This window comes from Coenobita brevimanus, chromosome 79 (genome assembly GCF_032717465.1).
Source record: "Coenobita brevimanus isolate Jiangsu-jjx chromosome 79, ASM3271746v2, whole genome shotgun sequence".
In the NCBI taxonomy this organism is placed as follows: domain Eukaryota; kingdom Metazoa; phylum Arthropoda; class Malacostraca; order Decapoda; family Coenobitidae; genus Coenobita; species Coenobita brevimanus.
In genome coordinates this window covers 3,258,212-3,277,322 of record NC_137032.1, presented here as the reverse complement: position 1 = coordinate 3,277,322, position 19,111 = coordinate 3,258,212, and the positions used below count along the sequence as shown (strand labels likewise).

The 19,111-nt window shown below is 40.2% G+C and overlaps 1 protein-coding gene across 2 annotated transcripts in view; it reads right to left on the bottom strand.

Annotated features, from left to right (window-relative positions):
- Nucleotides 1–19,111, bottom strand: part of Ocrl (Oculocerebrorenal syndrome of Lowe) — a 108,317-nt gene that overhangs the window by 26,190 nt on the left and 63,016 nt on the right. For both annotated transcript variants that reach the window (XM_080279573.1, XM_080279574.1), the window contains 3 exons: nucleotides 15,482–15,700; nucleotides 10,393–10,528; nucleotides 5,380–5,559 (listed from right to left, as the gene is read on the bottom strand). In XM_080279573.1, the coding sequence (XP_080135699.1) occupies nucleotides 5,380–5,559; nucleotides 10,393–10,528; nucleotides 15,482–15,700 (535 nt within the window). The remainder of the gene's footprint in view (nucleotides 1–5,379; nucleotides 5,560–10,392; nucleotides 10,529–15,481; nucleotides 15,701–19,111) is intronic.

The window sequence follows — 19,111 nt, the reverse complement described above, 5'->3', positions numbered from 1 at the left end:
AATTATAAATAAAATAATGATTGGTCTAAAAGAGGTTACATCACAGATCAGTGAGCAAGTCATTGGTGCCATCGCAACTCAGTCATGATGTATCTTATGATGTCAGAATTCGTCAAAACTTCGTCACAGTCTTTGCTGTCAAAACACAGAGGTGTTGCTATCACGAGGTCTTCAGAAACAGCCTTACCGGGCTATCGTGAGGCCCATAAGCTGCCATTCAATAGAGGGTGTACCAGCGTACCACGGTTGCGGTTCTGGTGTCTCACAGGTGTTTACAAGTGATGTACAGGGGTACATCAAAACACATTTCCAGTAAAGAAGGGGTTAATTGTAAAGAGATGAACTGGGAGGAGAGTGTGTAAGAAACGGAGTCTAACCATAAATATCAAAGAGATAGAACTAGATATACCCTCACAAGTGTAGAATTAATTGCAGCAGAGATCAACACGACTCAAGGGCAAATAATGGTGGCAAATTTATACATGCCACCCAAAACAAACACTTGGGAAAGAGGTCAATATGAAAACCTGGCAGACACTACAATTCAGAGTTTACGAGCCCTACTACATGGAATGAAAGAGAAATCTGAAAGAATCATATTTACTGGAGATCTCAATATAAATATAAATTGGAATACTTTAGATCTAAGAAGCTATGAATGCTGTTGGGATCAAAAGCTCCTGGATCTTGTACACAAGTTTTTCCTAACACAACATGTAAAGGAAAACACCACAGAAAGAGGACTGGAAGATCCCTCATTATCAGATCTTATATTTACCAGGCAAGATTATGATATCCATAACATAAAGCGACCATGCAGCATTAAACTGCAATATGATACAGTTAGCAGCAATGAAAGTTACAAAAAGAGCCTAAACTAAAAAAAGGGCAACTATCATGACCTAAAGAAGTACAGTAGGCTCGCACAGTGCGCGAGAGATTGGGCAGTCCATGACCTCGTGCAGTGTGAATTCTTGCACTGAGAATACATAATCTGATGGGAAAAATTACATATGGGCGGTATCCCCTAATACCTGGACATTTTTTGGCCCTTAGAGACATAAAAAAGGTCAAAATTTTCAGACATTGTACTACAGATATAGCTGCAATAACAAAAATATGGGCAGTCACCTTAACAACAGTAGACAACAGACCTGATGGACTTAAACAACAAGGGTTCTGAGGCGCGGCAACGCACTTACAGTGCCCCCGCCACCACCCCGGCCGCTCCATGCTTGTTTAACGGTTGCCAATGTTGTATTATTCCAGGCTTTGACGAAGAAATTTACAGCCTGTTGAATGTTACATTTCCTCCAGAATGCAGCAACAGTCATTATGGTGGGGGTTGCAGGTATGCCAGGTGAAGCAGGTGAGTCAGGTGGGGCTGTGAAGGTGGAGAGGGAGGCGGCTGGTGAGTCAGGTGGGGCAGTGGAGGACGGCGGTGGGCGAGTCAGGTGCGGTGGTGAGGGGAGGATCCTCCCTCTCCTCCTCGCTACTGCTCACATTTTCGGCAATTTCCTTCATCTCTTCTTGCTTGTTTGTTTCATTCCTCATCTTGTTATGGACGTATTGGCAGTATAACAACTTGGTATTCACGAAATAAACATCATTATTATAGAAACTGGGTATCTATTCTAACTTACTGTTATTGCCGAAAACGTTATTATTGAAGCTGTTATTGGCGATATCTTATTGTAGACTCCTCTTGAGCACCTTCCCCATGAGCCTCTAGGTCACTATTGGCACGTTGTGTGGGGGGTGGATCACAAACTGATGGAAAATGGCATTTTTAAGCCACTTCTTGCCTCTACCTCATGTTTTGTGGGGTAAACTCGTGCATTCAAGGTGTTTCGTTATGATTTTTGGTCACTAGCGCACAATGCGATTCGCGCACTGTGATGTCGCGCACTGGGCAAGCCTACTGTACATTATAGAAACAGATTGGGAAAATGAGCTTTGAGGATATGACATGAATGTTATATATAGTAAACTTAATTTTATGAAACAGGAGTCCAAAATTATATCCCCCAGCACAGAGAAACAGAAATAAGGATAAAGTAATGGTTTAACAGAATGTAAAAAATCAAAAGGGGAAAGAGACTTGCTGTGGAATATATAAAGACGACACAATACAGGGCATTTAACAACTATAAACAGGCAAAAAATGATTATAAGGAAAGAAGCTTAAAGACAGTTTGAGGAAGATATTACAAATAAAAGTATGGTTGTGATCAACCAAAGCTGTTTTACAGCTACTGTACATTCAAAGCAAAACTAAAGTTAACGATAAAATACAGACCATCATGGATGAGGGGATAAACTAAATCCAAGACGAAGATACTTGTGAAGTAATTAACAGAAAATTCCATTCAGTTCTCACAGATGATGATAATTTTGAGAGATGATGAGGAACAGGCATGCCCATAATTATTACCAGATATACGAATATTGGAGTAAGGGGTACAGGAATACTTGAGTAAATCTGACAAAGGAAAAGCAAATGGTTCTGACAAAATTCAGGTTTGGTGCTACATGAATGTGCAGAAGAGTTAAGCAGACCAATCTATTCAATATTCAAGGAATCCTTGAGTCAAGGTAAACTACCTGATATTTGGAAGAAAGCAAACACTTTTTCCCTATTCAAGAAAGCAGACAGACAAAATCCACTCAACTACCGACCACTATCCCTGACCAGTGTTTAAGATACTAGAAAAGCTGATAAGAAAAATCTGGGTAAACCACCTAGAGGAACACAATAAATAACAGAAAGGCAGTTCAGTTTAAGAAAGTGAAAATCATGTGTTACTAATCCAATAAGCTACTATGACAGAGTTGCAGAAACACTACAGAAAAGAGAAGGTTGGGTAGACAGTATCTATTTAGATTTCAAGAAAGCATTTGACTGAGTACCACATGAAAGACTTTTATGGAAACTGTACCATCAAGGAGGAATCCAAGGTAATCTGTACTGTTGGATGCATGAGTTTCTCAGAGAAAGGGAAATGAGAACGGTACTAAGGGGATATTACTCATCATGGAGAGAAGTGACAAGCGGAGCTCCACAGGGCTCAGTGCTGGCACCAGTTATTTAGCACCACACATATGAATCAGTGACAGCAATACTGGAAATGGAGGCTATCTAAATATGTTTGCTGATGATGTAAAAGTACAAAGAAGAACTACAAACATAGACTCTTGCAGAGAGCTACAAGAAGAATTAAATAAGCTTTATGAACGGAGCACTAGATGGCAAATGGAATTTAAAGTGGACAAATGCCATGTAATTAAGTTTGGTAAATTAAAAAAAGACCAGACTGGGATTATAAGTTAGGAGGTTCAACCCTACACATATAAGAAAAGGAGATGGACCTAGGAGCAATTATCAATAACAGACTATCTCCGGCTGACCACATCAATGAAAAGGTATGGAACATGAATACATTGCTTGCAAATATGAGAATAGCATTCACATACATAAATGAAGACATGCTGAGAAAGATAATAACATCATTCATCAGACCAACACTGGAATATATATCAGTAGTCTGGAATCCAAATCTCAAAAAACACATGGATAAGATTGAAAAACTACAAAGGACCACTACAAGATGCGTACCAAGTATAAGGGATATAAGCTACGAAGAAAACTAGAAAAACTGAACCTACCACCATTACATGAGAGAAGAAAAAGAGGAGACATGATTATGCTATATAAATGCATCACACAGAAGGAGAAATAAAGACATAAAATGAGCATATAACCTATCGGGAAGCATCAGCAAGAGACCATTGCAATAAACTGCATAAAAAGAAAGGTGATAAAGACGTATGAAAATTCAGTTTCCCAATTAGGGCAACTGATCAGTGGAATGCACTACCGAATGAAACAGTGTATGCCAAAACTATTCATAAACTTAAGATGTATGATAAATGTGGTTTAGTACACAGGACAGTACAAGCTTGACTCATTCCTGTAAAGATACAATTAGGTATGAACAATTAGGAAGGTAAGAACACACACACAGCATAATTCTCTTCCAAGCATCTGGTACCCTTTCAAGCCTTAAAAAAAAAAAAGAAAAAAAAAAAAGAAAAAAAAAAAAATCCTATATTACTCCATCAAGGTGTAGGGGTCTGACGCTAGGCTTTCACTGTTTACACAGCATATCTTATGCAGCCTTAAATTTTCCAAATAATCAGTCCACTACTTGTACCAAACTGTATCTCCACAACATATCCCATCCGACACAGTAATATATGATCTGCTACCTACAGAGCCCATTTGATATATATACTGGTGCTGGAGAAAGGCACAGTGCAACTCATCCACATAATCACTGGGAATACAAATACCCCTCAACTCCCTCAGTATCCCCTAACAGGAGGATGGAGGACTGCAAAAGAAAGGCAACTTCAGCCTATCCCCTAACAGGAGAATGAAGGACTGCAGAAGAAAGGCAACTTCAGCCTACAGTCCACCAGGTTTACATCTAGATGTGTCTGGGACCACAAAAAAAAAATATACTATCTATCTACCAACCTACCTATTGCCAGATGCCTTAATCCCATACGGGGTGACCACAAACAAAATACTATTATATGACCTCTTGCCTGCATCTCCCCAATACATCCCATTCACTACAGGTGGTGTTGCATGAAACTTGTTGTTATTACAGCCTCAGGATCATCTGAAATGTCAACCCAGTGGACTGCAGCGTTAACATGCCCCTTCATCTGCAGCTTACCATTCTACTTTCAGGAGACAGGGAAGTTACTAAGGGACATTTGTATAACCAGACAGTGGAGATGCCTGGTTAATATCTGTGCGACCATGATGGTATCCCTCTTCAGCACTGGTTGCATGCATGAAGTGGTAAAACACCTAACCAGCAATATAAGTTCTGCAATGTTAAGATTACCATATCTCCTGAACTAATTAAGAAAGCCATGTTTCTCATAATCAAACAGCCATCAAACCTCCAAAAACATGATGTCCATGGAATCTCATGGGAGGGGGAATGATATACAAATGAGGTGACCAAGTTGGCATATTTCTGCTTCATCCCTCTCCAACATCTCCAGCATTTCATGCTGGTGAGGGATGCCTTCACATGGTGATGGCAATATTAACGGGACAATACTATATATATACAGTATCCCTCAACTTCCTATCCCTTGAAAGGAGGATTATGGACTGCAGGAAAACAGTAACTTCAGCTTGTATTCCACCCAGTATATATCTACTTGAGCCTGGGGCCATAAGCCAACAACAACTACAACAACATGAAAGCATCACCTTGTATAACCATGACAACCAATGACATACAATGAAATAAGACTATCAAAGAGTTCATGCAAGCATCAAAAATAATCGCTTACCTGCCCTGTGTTAGCAATGGTCAGGGATTTTATCTGGGTTTGGTAGAATTTCACTGGGTCCAAGATTATTTCTGTGGCATCTATGGTGACCTGAGGCAAAAATTCATTCTCCAACTTGTCAAGTTTCTTCATCACTTCCTCATAGATGCGTCGATATCTTCTTGTGTCTATCACCTTTATCTGAAAATATGTTCCATGTAATGGCTCCTTTAATATCCCTACAGTTCTGATAGTGTGAAACAGCTCTTACCATAATATCCACAATTCCCAACATGAAATTGATATTCCATTTGTTTCACTTCCTACTTCTGGTTTACCCTGAAGTAGTGTCCCAGTTGATTCCCCCCCTTACTTTGGGTTTACCCCAAAATGGGGTTCGGTCCTGTTTTGTTTTCCTCAGAATATGGTTTCCTTAACAGGTTTTCTGTTTAAATTTGGTAGGTGGTAGGTGGGGGCACTCACCATCCACTCACTTGATGTAGTGCTGCTTTGAGTGTTTGCCCTTTCCTCTCTTCCTTCCTTCCTCTTCTGTCTTTCTTTCTCTCATTTTTCCTCTTCCTTCTACCTACGGGAGACTTTATATTCCCTCTTCTGTCTTTCTTTCCTTCTTTCTCTCTCTTCCTTCTCCCTATGGGTAACTCTACACTGAGTGACATGCCAAATGGTTTCCTGTACACCAGGAAACTATTTACTATGCTGGGTGGTAACCATACAACCAAATGATGGCACCTGGTGGTTTAGTGGGTAAAGGCATTCCAATCGGACTAAGCCTGTGTAGGTTTATATCCATGGGGTGGTTGGGGTGTACTGCTCACATAATGCCACTCAGGGATGAGTGTGGCTGGTCATTTTCATCTTAAATTCTAGGACCAAATTGCCTTGCCCCGGACTCCTACGCTCCTCATGGAACAGCATAGGATTGGATGATGGCTGGATGGATGGAGAAAATATAGTAGGCAATAGGAAGGTATGTATGGATAGTTGAGATGGTCTCACAAGGATCATTTGGGAGACGAGAGGATTGGTTGAATATAGCTTGTCTGGTGAGAGGAAGGGTTGGTTGGGTGAAGCGAATCTGGTGAGAGGAAGGGTTGGTTGAAATGGAGTGAGTCTGGTGAGAGGAATGGTTGACTGAAAGAAGCGCGTCTTGTGAGAGGAACGTTTGACTGAATATAGCGGGTCTTGTAAGAGGAAGGGTTGGTTAAATAAAGTGAGTCAGGTAAGAGGAAGGATTAGCTGAATGAACTGAGTCTGGCGAGAGGAAGGGTTGACCTAATATAGCAAGTCTGCCTCCTCTCATCCTCTTTCTTTCATCTTTCCTGTCACTTTTTAGTACTTTTCTTTCCTTTTCAGGTGGCTTTACATTGAGTGACAAGCCTAATGGTTTCCTGTATGCCAGGAAACCATTTACATTGCTGGGTGGTAACCACATAACCAACCCATATGTGTTCCCTACACATTAACAAGTGGGTTAGTGGAGGGTTAGTACCCCTCCCCATAAAAAAACTACCTCAAAGTCAAATGGCTACCCCTTACAGGAATATGACACTTGGCTATAGATAGACAGATAGATAGACTGATAGACTAAAACTTCCAATGCAAAACCTGTTTATACAGTATATCTGTTTTCCTTAAACAAAGCAAGAAAATCAAATTCTGGGTTAATGCATAAATTAAACCATATTTTTCACTATCCAGAGGTGATGTTGGTGGAGAAGGTGGGGGGTAGTTCTAAGAAAATTCATCAGTGGACAATTTTGTCATACAGACATTTACTCACTGCCTGCAAACAGTGTGTTTGTAAATACTGTATGTTATATACAACATGTGCATGAGCTGGGAAGTAGTACCTGTATAAGAGGTCTGTCCAAAATAAACCAAACTTTTTAAATGACCCGACAACATGCTGGCATACTGTGCTAGTGATGGGAGAGCTGTGTTGTGGTGACTTTGAGCTTTAACACTAGCCGCACCATGCCTCGTCATTTAGTCATCTGGGTACGCGCTTAAGTAAACGTGTTTTTAATGCACTTGGCGGTTTTTTGCAAGCTAAACAAAGAAGGATCCTGAAGAGCAACATGTTTATGTGAAACTCTGCTTCATACCGGGAAAAACTATTATGGAGCCTTTTCAGATGTTGCAACGGGCTTACGTGGAGGATTGTCTGAGCCATACGCAGTGTCACACATGGCTCGAACAGTTCCAATCACAAAGAACACCCACCAAAGACAATCCCAAATCTGGTCGACCCTCCACACCAAGAGAAGATGATCCCGTTAAGTAAGTGCGTGCTGCGATTTGTGAAAATTATCATCTAACTGACTGTGAAGTTTCCAAAGAAGTAGGTACACTATCCATAAAAGTTTGTGCCACATGATTTTAAGCAAAGTGAAGCTGCAAAATGCTGCTGCAAAATTTGCGTTGCATCTGCTGACAGATGAGCAAAAAGAGAACCATGTCACAGTCAGTCAGGAGCTGTTTGATTGTCTGAATGCTGATGAAAACATTCTTAAAAATGTCATAACCAGTGATGAAACATGGGTGTACAACTATGATGTCAAAACAAGAAAGCAGTCATTGCAGTGGGTTGGAACATCATCACCATGACCCAAAAAGGCATGTCAAAGTTGCTCTAATGTGAAGATGATGTTGACTGCCTTATTTTATTGGAAGGCGTTGTTCATCTTGGGTTTGTTCAAAATGGTCAGATAATCAATAGTTTTATACAGACGTCCTGAAGTGTTTAAGGGAGGCCGTAAAAAGGAAGAGACCTGAAGCATGAACAAACAAAACATGGACCCTGCACCATGACAATGCACCTGCACAGGCATAGCTCCTTTTCTGTGACTTTTTGGCAAAGCACGTGATAACTATCATCCCCCTGTCACCCTACACTCTGGATTTGGGCCCTGCAGACTTTTTTTTGTTCCCAAAGTTAAAATCCATTCTCAAAGGTTGCTGGTTTCAGATGACAGACGAGACAGATGAAAATTTGCTAAGAGAACTGCACACCATCCCTGAAAACGCATTCCATGATGCATTTCAGAACGGGAAAAAACGCTGGGAACGCTGTATGAACAATGAAGGGAAGTATTTTCATGGAGACAAGTCTGACTGAGTTGTAAGTATAACAATAAAGTCATTCTTTGAAAAGTTTGCTTTCTTTTAGGACAAACCTCGTACACTCACTGTGAATTTAGCAAAAACATCATCTAGACCTTTTAAATCATCCAATAATTTCCTTGCTACCACAATGCACAATCCCTCCATGCTTGCTCACATTCATGTATGATGATTCCTCAATTATCCAAACGTTCATTATCCGAACGTGTTCAGTATCCGGATGCTGGGCCTTGGCTCTATTGATCCACTATCCGAATTTACTTGCTATTATCCAGACGTCAAAATGCCCAAGAACTTCGGATGGCAACAAATAGGTGCCACCCAAGTTGAAACCATCAGAAAGATCCAGCAAGTTTAGAGGAATAAAGCCATGGGGGTAATACAAATAAAAGAGCAGTACAATCGCTTAAAAAATGGCCGAATGTCAGTTATGGGTGAACCAAGTCCTGGGAGGCCATCAACAAGCAGGAGTGCTGAAAACGTGAAGTAAGTCTGTGATTTAGTCATGGGAAATCATCAGTTAACAGTAAGAGAAATTGCTAATGAAAGTGGAATCAGCAATGGATCAGCACACAAAATTTTAATGCATGATTTGGGCATGTGAAGAGTTGCTGCCAAGTTTGTCTCACAGCTCCTCTCATGTGACCAACAAGCTCTGTGGATTAACGTTGCTCAAGACATGTTGGAGTGGGCAAATCGCAATCCAAACTTCCTGAAGACTGTTATCACTGAAGATGAGACTTGAGTTTAAGAGTATGACTCAGAAACCAAAGCACAATCATCCCAGCAAAAGCATGCAGGGCTGCCTCAACCAAAAAAAGCACGACAGGTCCACAGCAAGGTGAAATGCATGTCGACTTTTATTTTATTTTATTATATATATATATTTTTTTTACCGTGGTGCTGTGCATCTTAAATACACACCAGAAGGCCAGACTGTCAACAAACATTACTATCTTGGCATTATCCGTTGTCTTCATGATGCAGTTCAGCAGAAGAGCCCAGACCTGTGGAAAGTGGCAAACTGGAAGCTGCACCATGACAATGTCCCTGCCCAATAAAAGAATTGTTGGCCAATCACAAAATTCTGCAGGTCCGGCAGGCTCCCTCCACACCAGACATGGTTCCATGCGACTTTTGGTTATTCCCCAAATTCAAAACTCCCCTGAAGGGTTCCCAATATCAGACATGAGACAAGATCCTGACAAATGCCAAAAAGCACTTGAAGGAGATACCAAAAACCAACTTTGAAAAATGTTTCAGGCAGTGGAAAGAATGCTGGGCTACGTGTGTCAAGTCGGAAGGGGCCTACTTTGAGGGGAATTAGTGTCCTAGCTCAATAGATTACCCATTTATTTTTTTAAAGCCTGAGGCCGGATACTCTCTGAACAGACCTCTTAAAAGAAAAAATCTAATATCACCATACTCTGCACAAATAATGACTATCAATCTATCTATGGCCAGACACTATAATCCCATAAGGGGTGGCTGTTTGTCTTTGAGTTGGTTGTTTTGCAGGGACTCTGCCAACCCACATGTTCACACATAGGGAACACGTGTGGGTTGGTTATGAGGTTACTATCCAGCACTGTAAATGGTTTCCTGGTTTACAGGAAACCATTAAGCTTGTCACTCAATGTAAAGCCACCTGAAAAGGAAAGAAGAGTAATAAAAAGTGACAGGAAAGATTGGAGAAACAGGAAAAGAGGAGAGTAGACACAGAAAAAGAATGATAAAGGTGAAAGAAGAAGTAGGCAGCACTACATCAGGTGAGTGGATGATGGGTGCTGTACAAAAGGATATTACCCAACCATGTGCAGAAATAAACTGGTAAGAAAAGGTGCTAGACAGCCTCTTAATGTAATGAAAATACAGGCCTAAGATACTTACCCCTGCCCTGAACAGAGCACTGACAGGTTTGTGGTCACTGATCTTCAGAACAGGGTGTGACCGATATGCCAGCTGGGTAATGCTGTCACCACACCATAGTACTCGGTCACACCAAGCGGGATCTCTAGCTTTCTCACTGAAAGGGAAAATATTTTACTGAATGTCAGTGTCATATCGTTTTGTTTCATTTTTGAAGGCTCCAACATGCTTGCATACATCAGCCTTGGCAACCTAATGGCAGCTCTCCATGCTGCTCGATCTAGGGCAGCTTCCCTATTTAGTCCCTTATCCTTGAAGTCACATTTAATGACCTTGTCCGTGATCACTTCTGTCTACATCTTGCTACCCTACCCCTAACAATAACACTTCTCACTTCTTGCACCCAAGTATCATCCCCCATCCTCTCCATATGCCCAAACCATCTCAATCTACTCTTCATCTCAACACCAATACACTCCAGTCCAGTCCTACCTCTCAACTCTTCCATCATAAACCTAGCTCCCTCAGGCCTCACACTCAGGGACGCACTGCACATCCACCTAATTACTGCCATTTCTGTACGTTTGAGCCCGCACATATCCTCTTCCTTTGCTGCCCAGGTCTCACTACCATACAGCATTACACTCCCAGCACATATACAAAGATCACTTAACATGGTGGGAAGCAGCAGCTCCCTTTTTCCAACCACTCCTCACTCCAACCACAGAGCTAGCTCCAGCCCCACCTCCAGAACATAGCATGTCTCCCAAATAAGAAAACTCTTCCACACACTCGAGATTCACCAGCAAGTTCAATCCTTTCGTGCCTGGCAATCTCCACCTGCTCTCCCTGACACACAGCACACATGAAATCAGCGTTATCTCATGGTCTACCTCTATTATCACTACATCTCTTATGCACCTACTTATCACAAACACAGTACAGGATGGAATTACTTTCCACGCCCTTGTGGCAAATCGCACATGGCCACTCTCCCTCTTCTTTGACAGTACTGTCACCAGCCCTGGATACTATCACTTTTGCTTAAACGGCATTTACTTTTAAGCCCTTGTGCCCAATACCATCTCTCCATTTCCAAAATCTTTCCTCTGTCTCACTTTCATTCTCTGCATTCAACACCAAATCATCAACATACAACATCTCCCCCGGGAGTCCATTTCTGAAGTTAACTGAGAGGGCTTCAAGTACCATAATAAACAACAAGGGTCTCAAGACTAACCTCTAATGCACACCAACATTCACAGAAAACTCCTCACTCAGAACTTCATTCACCCTCAACTGAGTGTGAGCACCCACATACATGGCCATAACCACCCTAACCAGCCACTCCTCAATCCCAAGTCTTCTCATTGCCAACTTCACCACCTCTCTAGGAACTCTGTCAAAGGCCTTCTCCAAATCAACAAAAACAAAGTACAGTTCCCTTTTCTTTCCTATATGTATTTCTTGAAGCAGTCAAACAGTGAATATGGCATCAGTGGTCCCTTCACCTGGTATAAACCCAACCAGCATCTCATCAATAATCATTCTTTCTCTAATCATACCTTCTAGAACTCTCTCTATTACCTTCATTATCTGGTCCAAAAGCTCTATGCCTCTATAATTTCCTCTTTCCAGGTCATCACCCTTCCCTTTATACACATTGTCATACTATTTATAAAAAAAGAAAAAAAAGCCCAATATTACCCATTTAGAGGTGTGAGTAAACTATGGCTAAGGTCCAGTGCAAGGCAACCCTAGTTCAGAACATTTAACCACTTTAATCCAATAAGAGTGTTCTGTTTCATTCTTGTTATCTCTAGATGACTGCACTTAACTAAGGAAAGATCACTTGTTAGGCAGTGATTAATAAGGGCAATATGTAACTCCTCTAGCAAGTCTTTCTGCACCTGAGTAAAAGCCTCTGAAAATTGATGAAATTAAATAAAAAACAACATTAAGGAATGAAAAGGGTTAAGAGTCAGTGACCTGCTTACACTCCTGCTATTACATGTACAGTATAACAATCATAAAACATCCAGTCGTTTCGGAGACTTTACAACCCATGTCCAAGGCATGGTCATCTGTGGACATTTGGATGGTTGCCTGTTATTTGGATGAGAAGGTGTAGACTGATTTGTTTGGGTATCTGGAGGGGACGGAGAATAATAAAGGATGCATGAGGTAAGAGGCTGAGTGCTGAGGCTACAGCTGTGAGAGGCAGATCAAAAACAGATCAGGAATAAAGTCACAGAGTGTGACCTCAGTGATAAGGGACTGAACAGACAGACTGCTAGATATCAAGTAGCATAGACAGCCCATTGGGTGACCAAGGCAAACACATGTAAGACTGTTGGAGTCTTCATAAATGAACAAGATTAAAAACTAAGATTTCTATTAAAAAAAAAAAAAAAAAAAAAAAAAAAAAAATTAAAAAAAGTGGACCCCACTACCATATCTGTCAGTCATATGTTCCAAAGTCCCACAACCATTAACTAACACATAACATGAGGGAACTACTGAATCAGTCTGAGTAGTGAAAAAACATTAACAGAAGTAGTAAACACTGATCAGTTTCATATTTTTGCTTTCTTAATTTTTAAAGTTGCAATTATTTCACACACACACGAGAGCAGTGGAAGACAACACACGTACTAGTGCTTCCCTCTGCTCTGGGCATACCTAAGAGTATCTATTTAAATGAGTCAAGCTCATTACTGGGCTAAATTAAGTAATGATCAATAGAGTAAAGCACATATAAATAAAAAAGTGTAGTCTAAAGAAAGTAAACATAAAAACTCAGTTATCCAAGGAATTCGTTGTAGTAGTTAAGAAACAGACATAACACCAAGGCGAGCGGCAGGGAGACGCCAGATTGCAAGTAAAAATTATCTTTCTGTATGATAAATTACTTTGGAAACGCATCTCTAAAACATAGAAAGAGAAGGGATAAAGGCAGAAAACGGAGTGATGACTTCAATCCAGAACTGGCTGAAATGGAAACATAACGAATGACAATTCATGACGTGTCAGGCGACTACAGTCCACAGCGAACATACAGTAAGATGTCTGACTGACATATACCTCATAATGGGTCTTGCTGCACAATGAAATATGAACTCTTGTGAAAGGTAAGTTGGTTCCCGGGCATGACCATGCTACTGAAATGTATTTTAGCAAAGTGTGAGCAACACAAGTTACTACAGATGCAAAATTAAACAATAACAAAAATTATTTTTGCATTTTTTCTCTAAATAAATGACATTTTCTTGTAGAAAGGTGAATTTTTTACTAGTACTGGGAGTCCCCGATATACAAAGCCCCAATATAAAAAAATTCGAAGGTACGAAAGTGAAAAATATGGGACAAATTCCCCGATACAAAAGGAATATGCTTCGATGGTACAAAAAGCACTACGAGAAAATGTTTCAAATTTCGCGCGCAACTAACCACAGCACCACTGTCGTGTATGATGAGGCAAGCAACTACCTCCGCTGCGTACCAGTCTGTTCCCGTTCCGTGGCTGTGTAGTGCGTGCCTTCTATACCCCAAAAATCTTTCACATCTTGCATCATGCCACCCAAGCGTCCTTCACCTTCATCACCATCTTCTGTGGAGCCTCTCAAGAGAAGCAACACTGGACCCTGACTCTGGAGCACAAGCTTAAAGTTCATTTACCTTTTATTAACATTTCTACTGTAGATTTAGGAGCTTACAACCAACCTAGTACAGTACAGAGTAGTTAACTGACAGTTTTGGGGGGCTCCTGGAATGCATCTCCTCATTTTCTTAAGTCTCTTATGGGGAAAAATGCTTCAGTATACAAAAAAATCAATAAACGAAAGATTTTAAAGGTACCTAACCCCTTCGTTTATCGGGGACTCCTTGTATCACAGTAAAAAATGGAAATTTCATGTCACTTCCTATTAGAAAGGAAGCAACAAAGTTATAATTAGCACTTTCATTTTTTAGGGACTTAGGCCGCATCCAGGGGAATGACCAAGAAATGCTAAGTCATGGCCAAAGGGTTAAGCAACTTTTAAAATGGTCCTTTACTACATGCCAAAGTTTCATACAGAGCTTGTAAAATTTATGTTACCATCACCTTATGAGGCACATGTTGTCTGTAAGACAATCCAACCAGACATGGTCCATAAGGTTTACCCATCTGGGGGGTTGTTGAGATTCAATGCTCACATAATAATGCAACTGATCACTTTTGTTTTAAAAATCTGGGCTGAGCAGTCTATCCCTATGCTCCTAATGAAGTGAAAAAGGATCAGACGATAGAGAGAACAGATGATGATCAAATAACGATATCTGTAATGATGTACAGATGAAGCAAAATAATATTCCTTGGGCTCTAAATCTGGCTTGGCTAATGCAGGCTTTCATGTAACTGTTGGTCTAATATAAATCATACAATGTCATGGATCAGAGATTATTCACTTGATGACTTAACATGCACAAGTTAAAAACAGTACAATGGTTTAAGGTTATAAACTAGCAGTAAGAAAAAAAAGTCAGTTTTCAAATAACAATATAAATAATAACAATAATCACTCACTCAATGCAGTGCTACTCTCAGGTGTCTCCCCTTTCCTCTCCTCCTTCTTTCTTTCCTTCCTTCCTCATCTGTCTTTCTTTACTTCATTCTTTCCTCATCCTTCTGCCTACGGGTGATGTTACACTCCCTCTTCTGTTTTTCTTTCCTTCATTCTCTCCTCTTCTTTTTGCCCATGGGTGACTCTACACTGAGTGACAAGCCAAATGGTTTCCTGTACACGAGGAAACCATTTACTATGCTGGGTGGTAACCATATAACCCAATTATGGCGCCTGGTGCTTTAGTGGGTAATTAAGGCATTCCAACCGGATTGAGCTAGTGCAGGTTTATATCCAAGGGGAGTTTGGAGTCTACTGCTCATGTAATGCCACTCAGGGATGAGTGAGGCTGGTCATTCTCATCTTATGTATCAGGACCAACTTGCCTAGCCCCAGGCTCCTACGCTCCTCATGGGGCAATGTAGGATTGGATGATGATGATGATGATGATGATGATGATGGTGATAATAATAATGATAATAATAATACTACCACACTGTACCAACCTTGTATCCCAAGTATCAGTATCAATATCATACTTGAACGTAGGTCTAAACGTAATTTCCCCTTCTTTGAACATGGAGAATACACGCTTGGAGTTTCTTTGCTGCAACAACTGGTCATGCTCCAAGAGAATCTGAAACTTCTCACTGCTGGCCACCTCACGAATGTTTACATCACATAGGTTTATTCGATAATTCAGGTCTCCCAAGAAGTATATATGCCTGGAAGGAAACACAAGTTAGTTTAAAATGTTCAAATTCTGAGGGGAGGTTAGCAGGGATTGTAAATAGCACTCGGTGCAGTACCTTCTCACTTAATATGTTCAGTGATTATGTTATTCACTTAAAAGCATTATATTAACATTGGTGGGCTTTAGAATAAAACATTTACTGGCTCAAAGGATTTAGTGTCTGAAAAGCAATATAACCATATATAACCACATTACCATTTTAAGCCATTGGTCAACCATAGTATTAAATGAGTCTAGCTATGGCTAACCACTACAAAAGTAAGTTTAACTTGCAGTTAAGTTTTGGGCAAAAGATTTTAAGCTCTACAAGAGTTTAAACCAATAACTAAGCAAGTTATCCACTGGTTAGTCTTTCAAGCAACTCAGTTCTGAAGCCTACACACTTGTGGACAGTTTTTGGAGGATGGTCATACACTCCTACCCCAAATCCTCATCTGAGGACAGAGGGCCATCAAATGGAAGAGTAAGGCAATTCCTCAGATTACGTAGTTTCACTGGGTGCCCTATTAGCTCCAGGTGAGGAGGGGGGGTGGGAGTTATAAGGACTACAAAAATTATTCTCCTCTCCTTAACTACGACATGAGTACCCTAAACGAAGCATGCAAAAGTGGGAGACATGGCACCCAGCACTGCTTAACCCTAGATTCAGCAATACTGTACCTGACTTTGATACTACATTTTCACAGTCATCCCTAACCTTTCAGACCCGAACCAAAAGTACCTTTGGATTTCACAGGCCCTCCAAATGGCTTTCAGGAGCTTATTAACATGGGGACCTCTACCTGTGCTGATGCAGTTAGGGCTGGTAGTTCTGGGTGGCCATACATGGATATAGTAAACTGTCTGAATGAAAAGACACCTCACCCAGCACCTTCCGTATGTTAAGAATATTTAGAAATTAGAATGTGATGAATAAGGTGAATGGTTTGGCTGGAAAACCCACTTCACACAACTCTTACTAATACATTCAGGAGTGAAGAAATATGTCTGACAGCAGTAAAAAATAAAGAATAAGAAACATCATCAGAAGGAAGGGGATAACTAACAGCAAATTCATCACACTCCTCCTTAAAACATTGGAATTATGTAGAAATACAATGAATATTGAGTGTTGTAAGAAAGGCACAAGTAAAAATAACTAAGGAGAAGTAACAAATATATAATAATGTCTAATGAGTGGTGGTTTAGTTCATTAACAGGTATAGTACTACTACATGAACATGAGGCATTTTATAAATGGGGTGTGTTGGTTATAACAGCAACATTACATCAGGCATCTAATACCATATTAAAATTTTGATGAAAATATGCATCAATAATCTTTTATGTCTTTTGGGTCTGACTGTTGTGAAGCCTTCACCAGGCTACAAAATAAACTGCAGTCAATTGCTTTGTACTCAGGTTATAGTCTCTTAAAAGTGTATAAATACTGTATGGAGTATTTTCTTTACAGGGTGTATAATTATCTCAGCAATATACATTGGGAATCTGATTTGAAAACATTGATAAAAATATGCATTAGACAACAATTATTTTATTTTAGCTGATTTGGGTACACCTGTTGGGGAACTTCAACCCTCCCCCAGGAATGTTCCAATATTTGTTGGGGACAGCCTGAACACAGCCACCAACTGAAAGCCTCAGAAGGCTGGTTGAGGGCAACTGTAAAACCCAAAAGATGTTCAAAACTGTGTAGGCTGTTGGGGATGGCATTGGGGATGACTGTGAAAATGGCCCTTGGTGCTTACATGCACACACACTTGCCTTCCATTGATTCCACTGAAGTGGTCAATGGCAGATCATTGGATTCTGAGGAAGAAGCCCAAACAAGGTACTAACATTTATCTATGATCCAGGTCACAGATCTTCATCAAGGACCTACAGCAATATGAAGATTAGTCATTTAAGGGTAAATGGTCAATCTACTTCCATTGAGGTGCTGGAGAGGGATGCCTTCATGTGGTGGCACCAACATGACTCGGTGGCTCTGCTGTCTGGTCATACAAACATCCATCAATTTCCTCCTTATTCACCAAAAGGAGAATGGTGAGTTGGAAGAGAAAGGTAACAAGCATGCAGTTCACTACTTTCACATTCAGATGAACCTGGGACTGCAACTAGACTACTACTACTATTACTCCCAATGGTGGCAGTATATGATATAAAAAACCTGCAATCACTTTTTCACACCAATATACAGTATGTGGAAAGACCATCATTCTTACTATGCCATTTTAACCACTGAACCACTAAGTGCCATACAGTATTTTACACAAAACTCTCAATGGTTTTACAATGATTGTGGCACAGCAGTGTATCCAAACAGCCTGACATTATATGTCACACCAGTGGCTGGCTAAGATACCCTATCTTACCAAGAGTGTCAGTGGCTGGTGGTGGATGTAGGTACAGTTGCACTTGCTTGGTCGCTTGTTTTGTGTTGTTTTTTTATTTTCATATCACAGTCTTATGAAAAAATGCATTACCCTCATTACTACAAGTAAAATTATGTTGATCAAGGTTAAACTACAAGAAAACTTGAGGAAAATCAAAAGGAGTCACAGAAATACTGCACTTCTTGCAGTGAATGTGCTAAAAAAAAAATTAAAAAAATAAAAAAATCTTTGATAACTGTATATATTTATCAGTGCATTTAACACCACAAAAGACAGAGTGCTTTAATTCTTAGTTTATAGCATAATAAAAATGTCTTACAGCAATAAATTCCCCCAAACAGATGTTAATACACATACACCATTCTGACCAGACAGGTGAGTGAAAATATACGTGATGATATGAACAGTCAATGCAGTAGGCAACTAAGTACTGTAGCTAAGTATTGGTTACTATGGCAACAGTGTCCTTCAGCCAATCAGCTTCCACATACAAACATCCCCAAAGTATAATAATACTTTATGCACTCAGCACTCAATAAAGTGCCTCAGCATACATCACTGATGAAAATAAGTTTTTCAGTAATTTGATTGAGGCAGTAATTCAAAATAAGCAGACAATATAATATTCAACAGTAAATTTAACTAAAAGAACAAAAAAATGTTATGAGACATATCATATTCACAAATACAGAAACTGATGGTTAGGAATGATTAATTATCAGAATTTCGTATTCACTGACAAAACACAGTGTTAGAATGCTGGTCCACATTGTTAGTTACGAGAAATACTGAAGAAATGGGTCATCTGGCTCAAGATCGTGAGTGGCAGAATCACAGTAAACATCGCTGATCCAGTCTTTCCAGTCTGTTAGGGGTTAATATTTGGGTACTGGGCAAGCAAGTGTAAACCTGTGGGCTCTTAACTAGTTACATTTACTCCCATTTATTGTTTTATGTGGTTACTGTAGGTTTTCATTATCATGGTA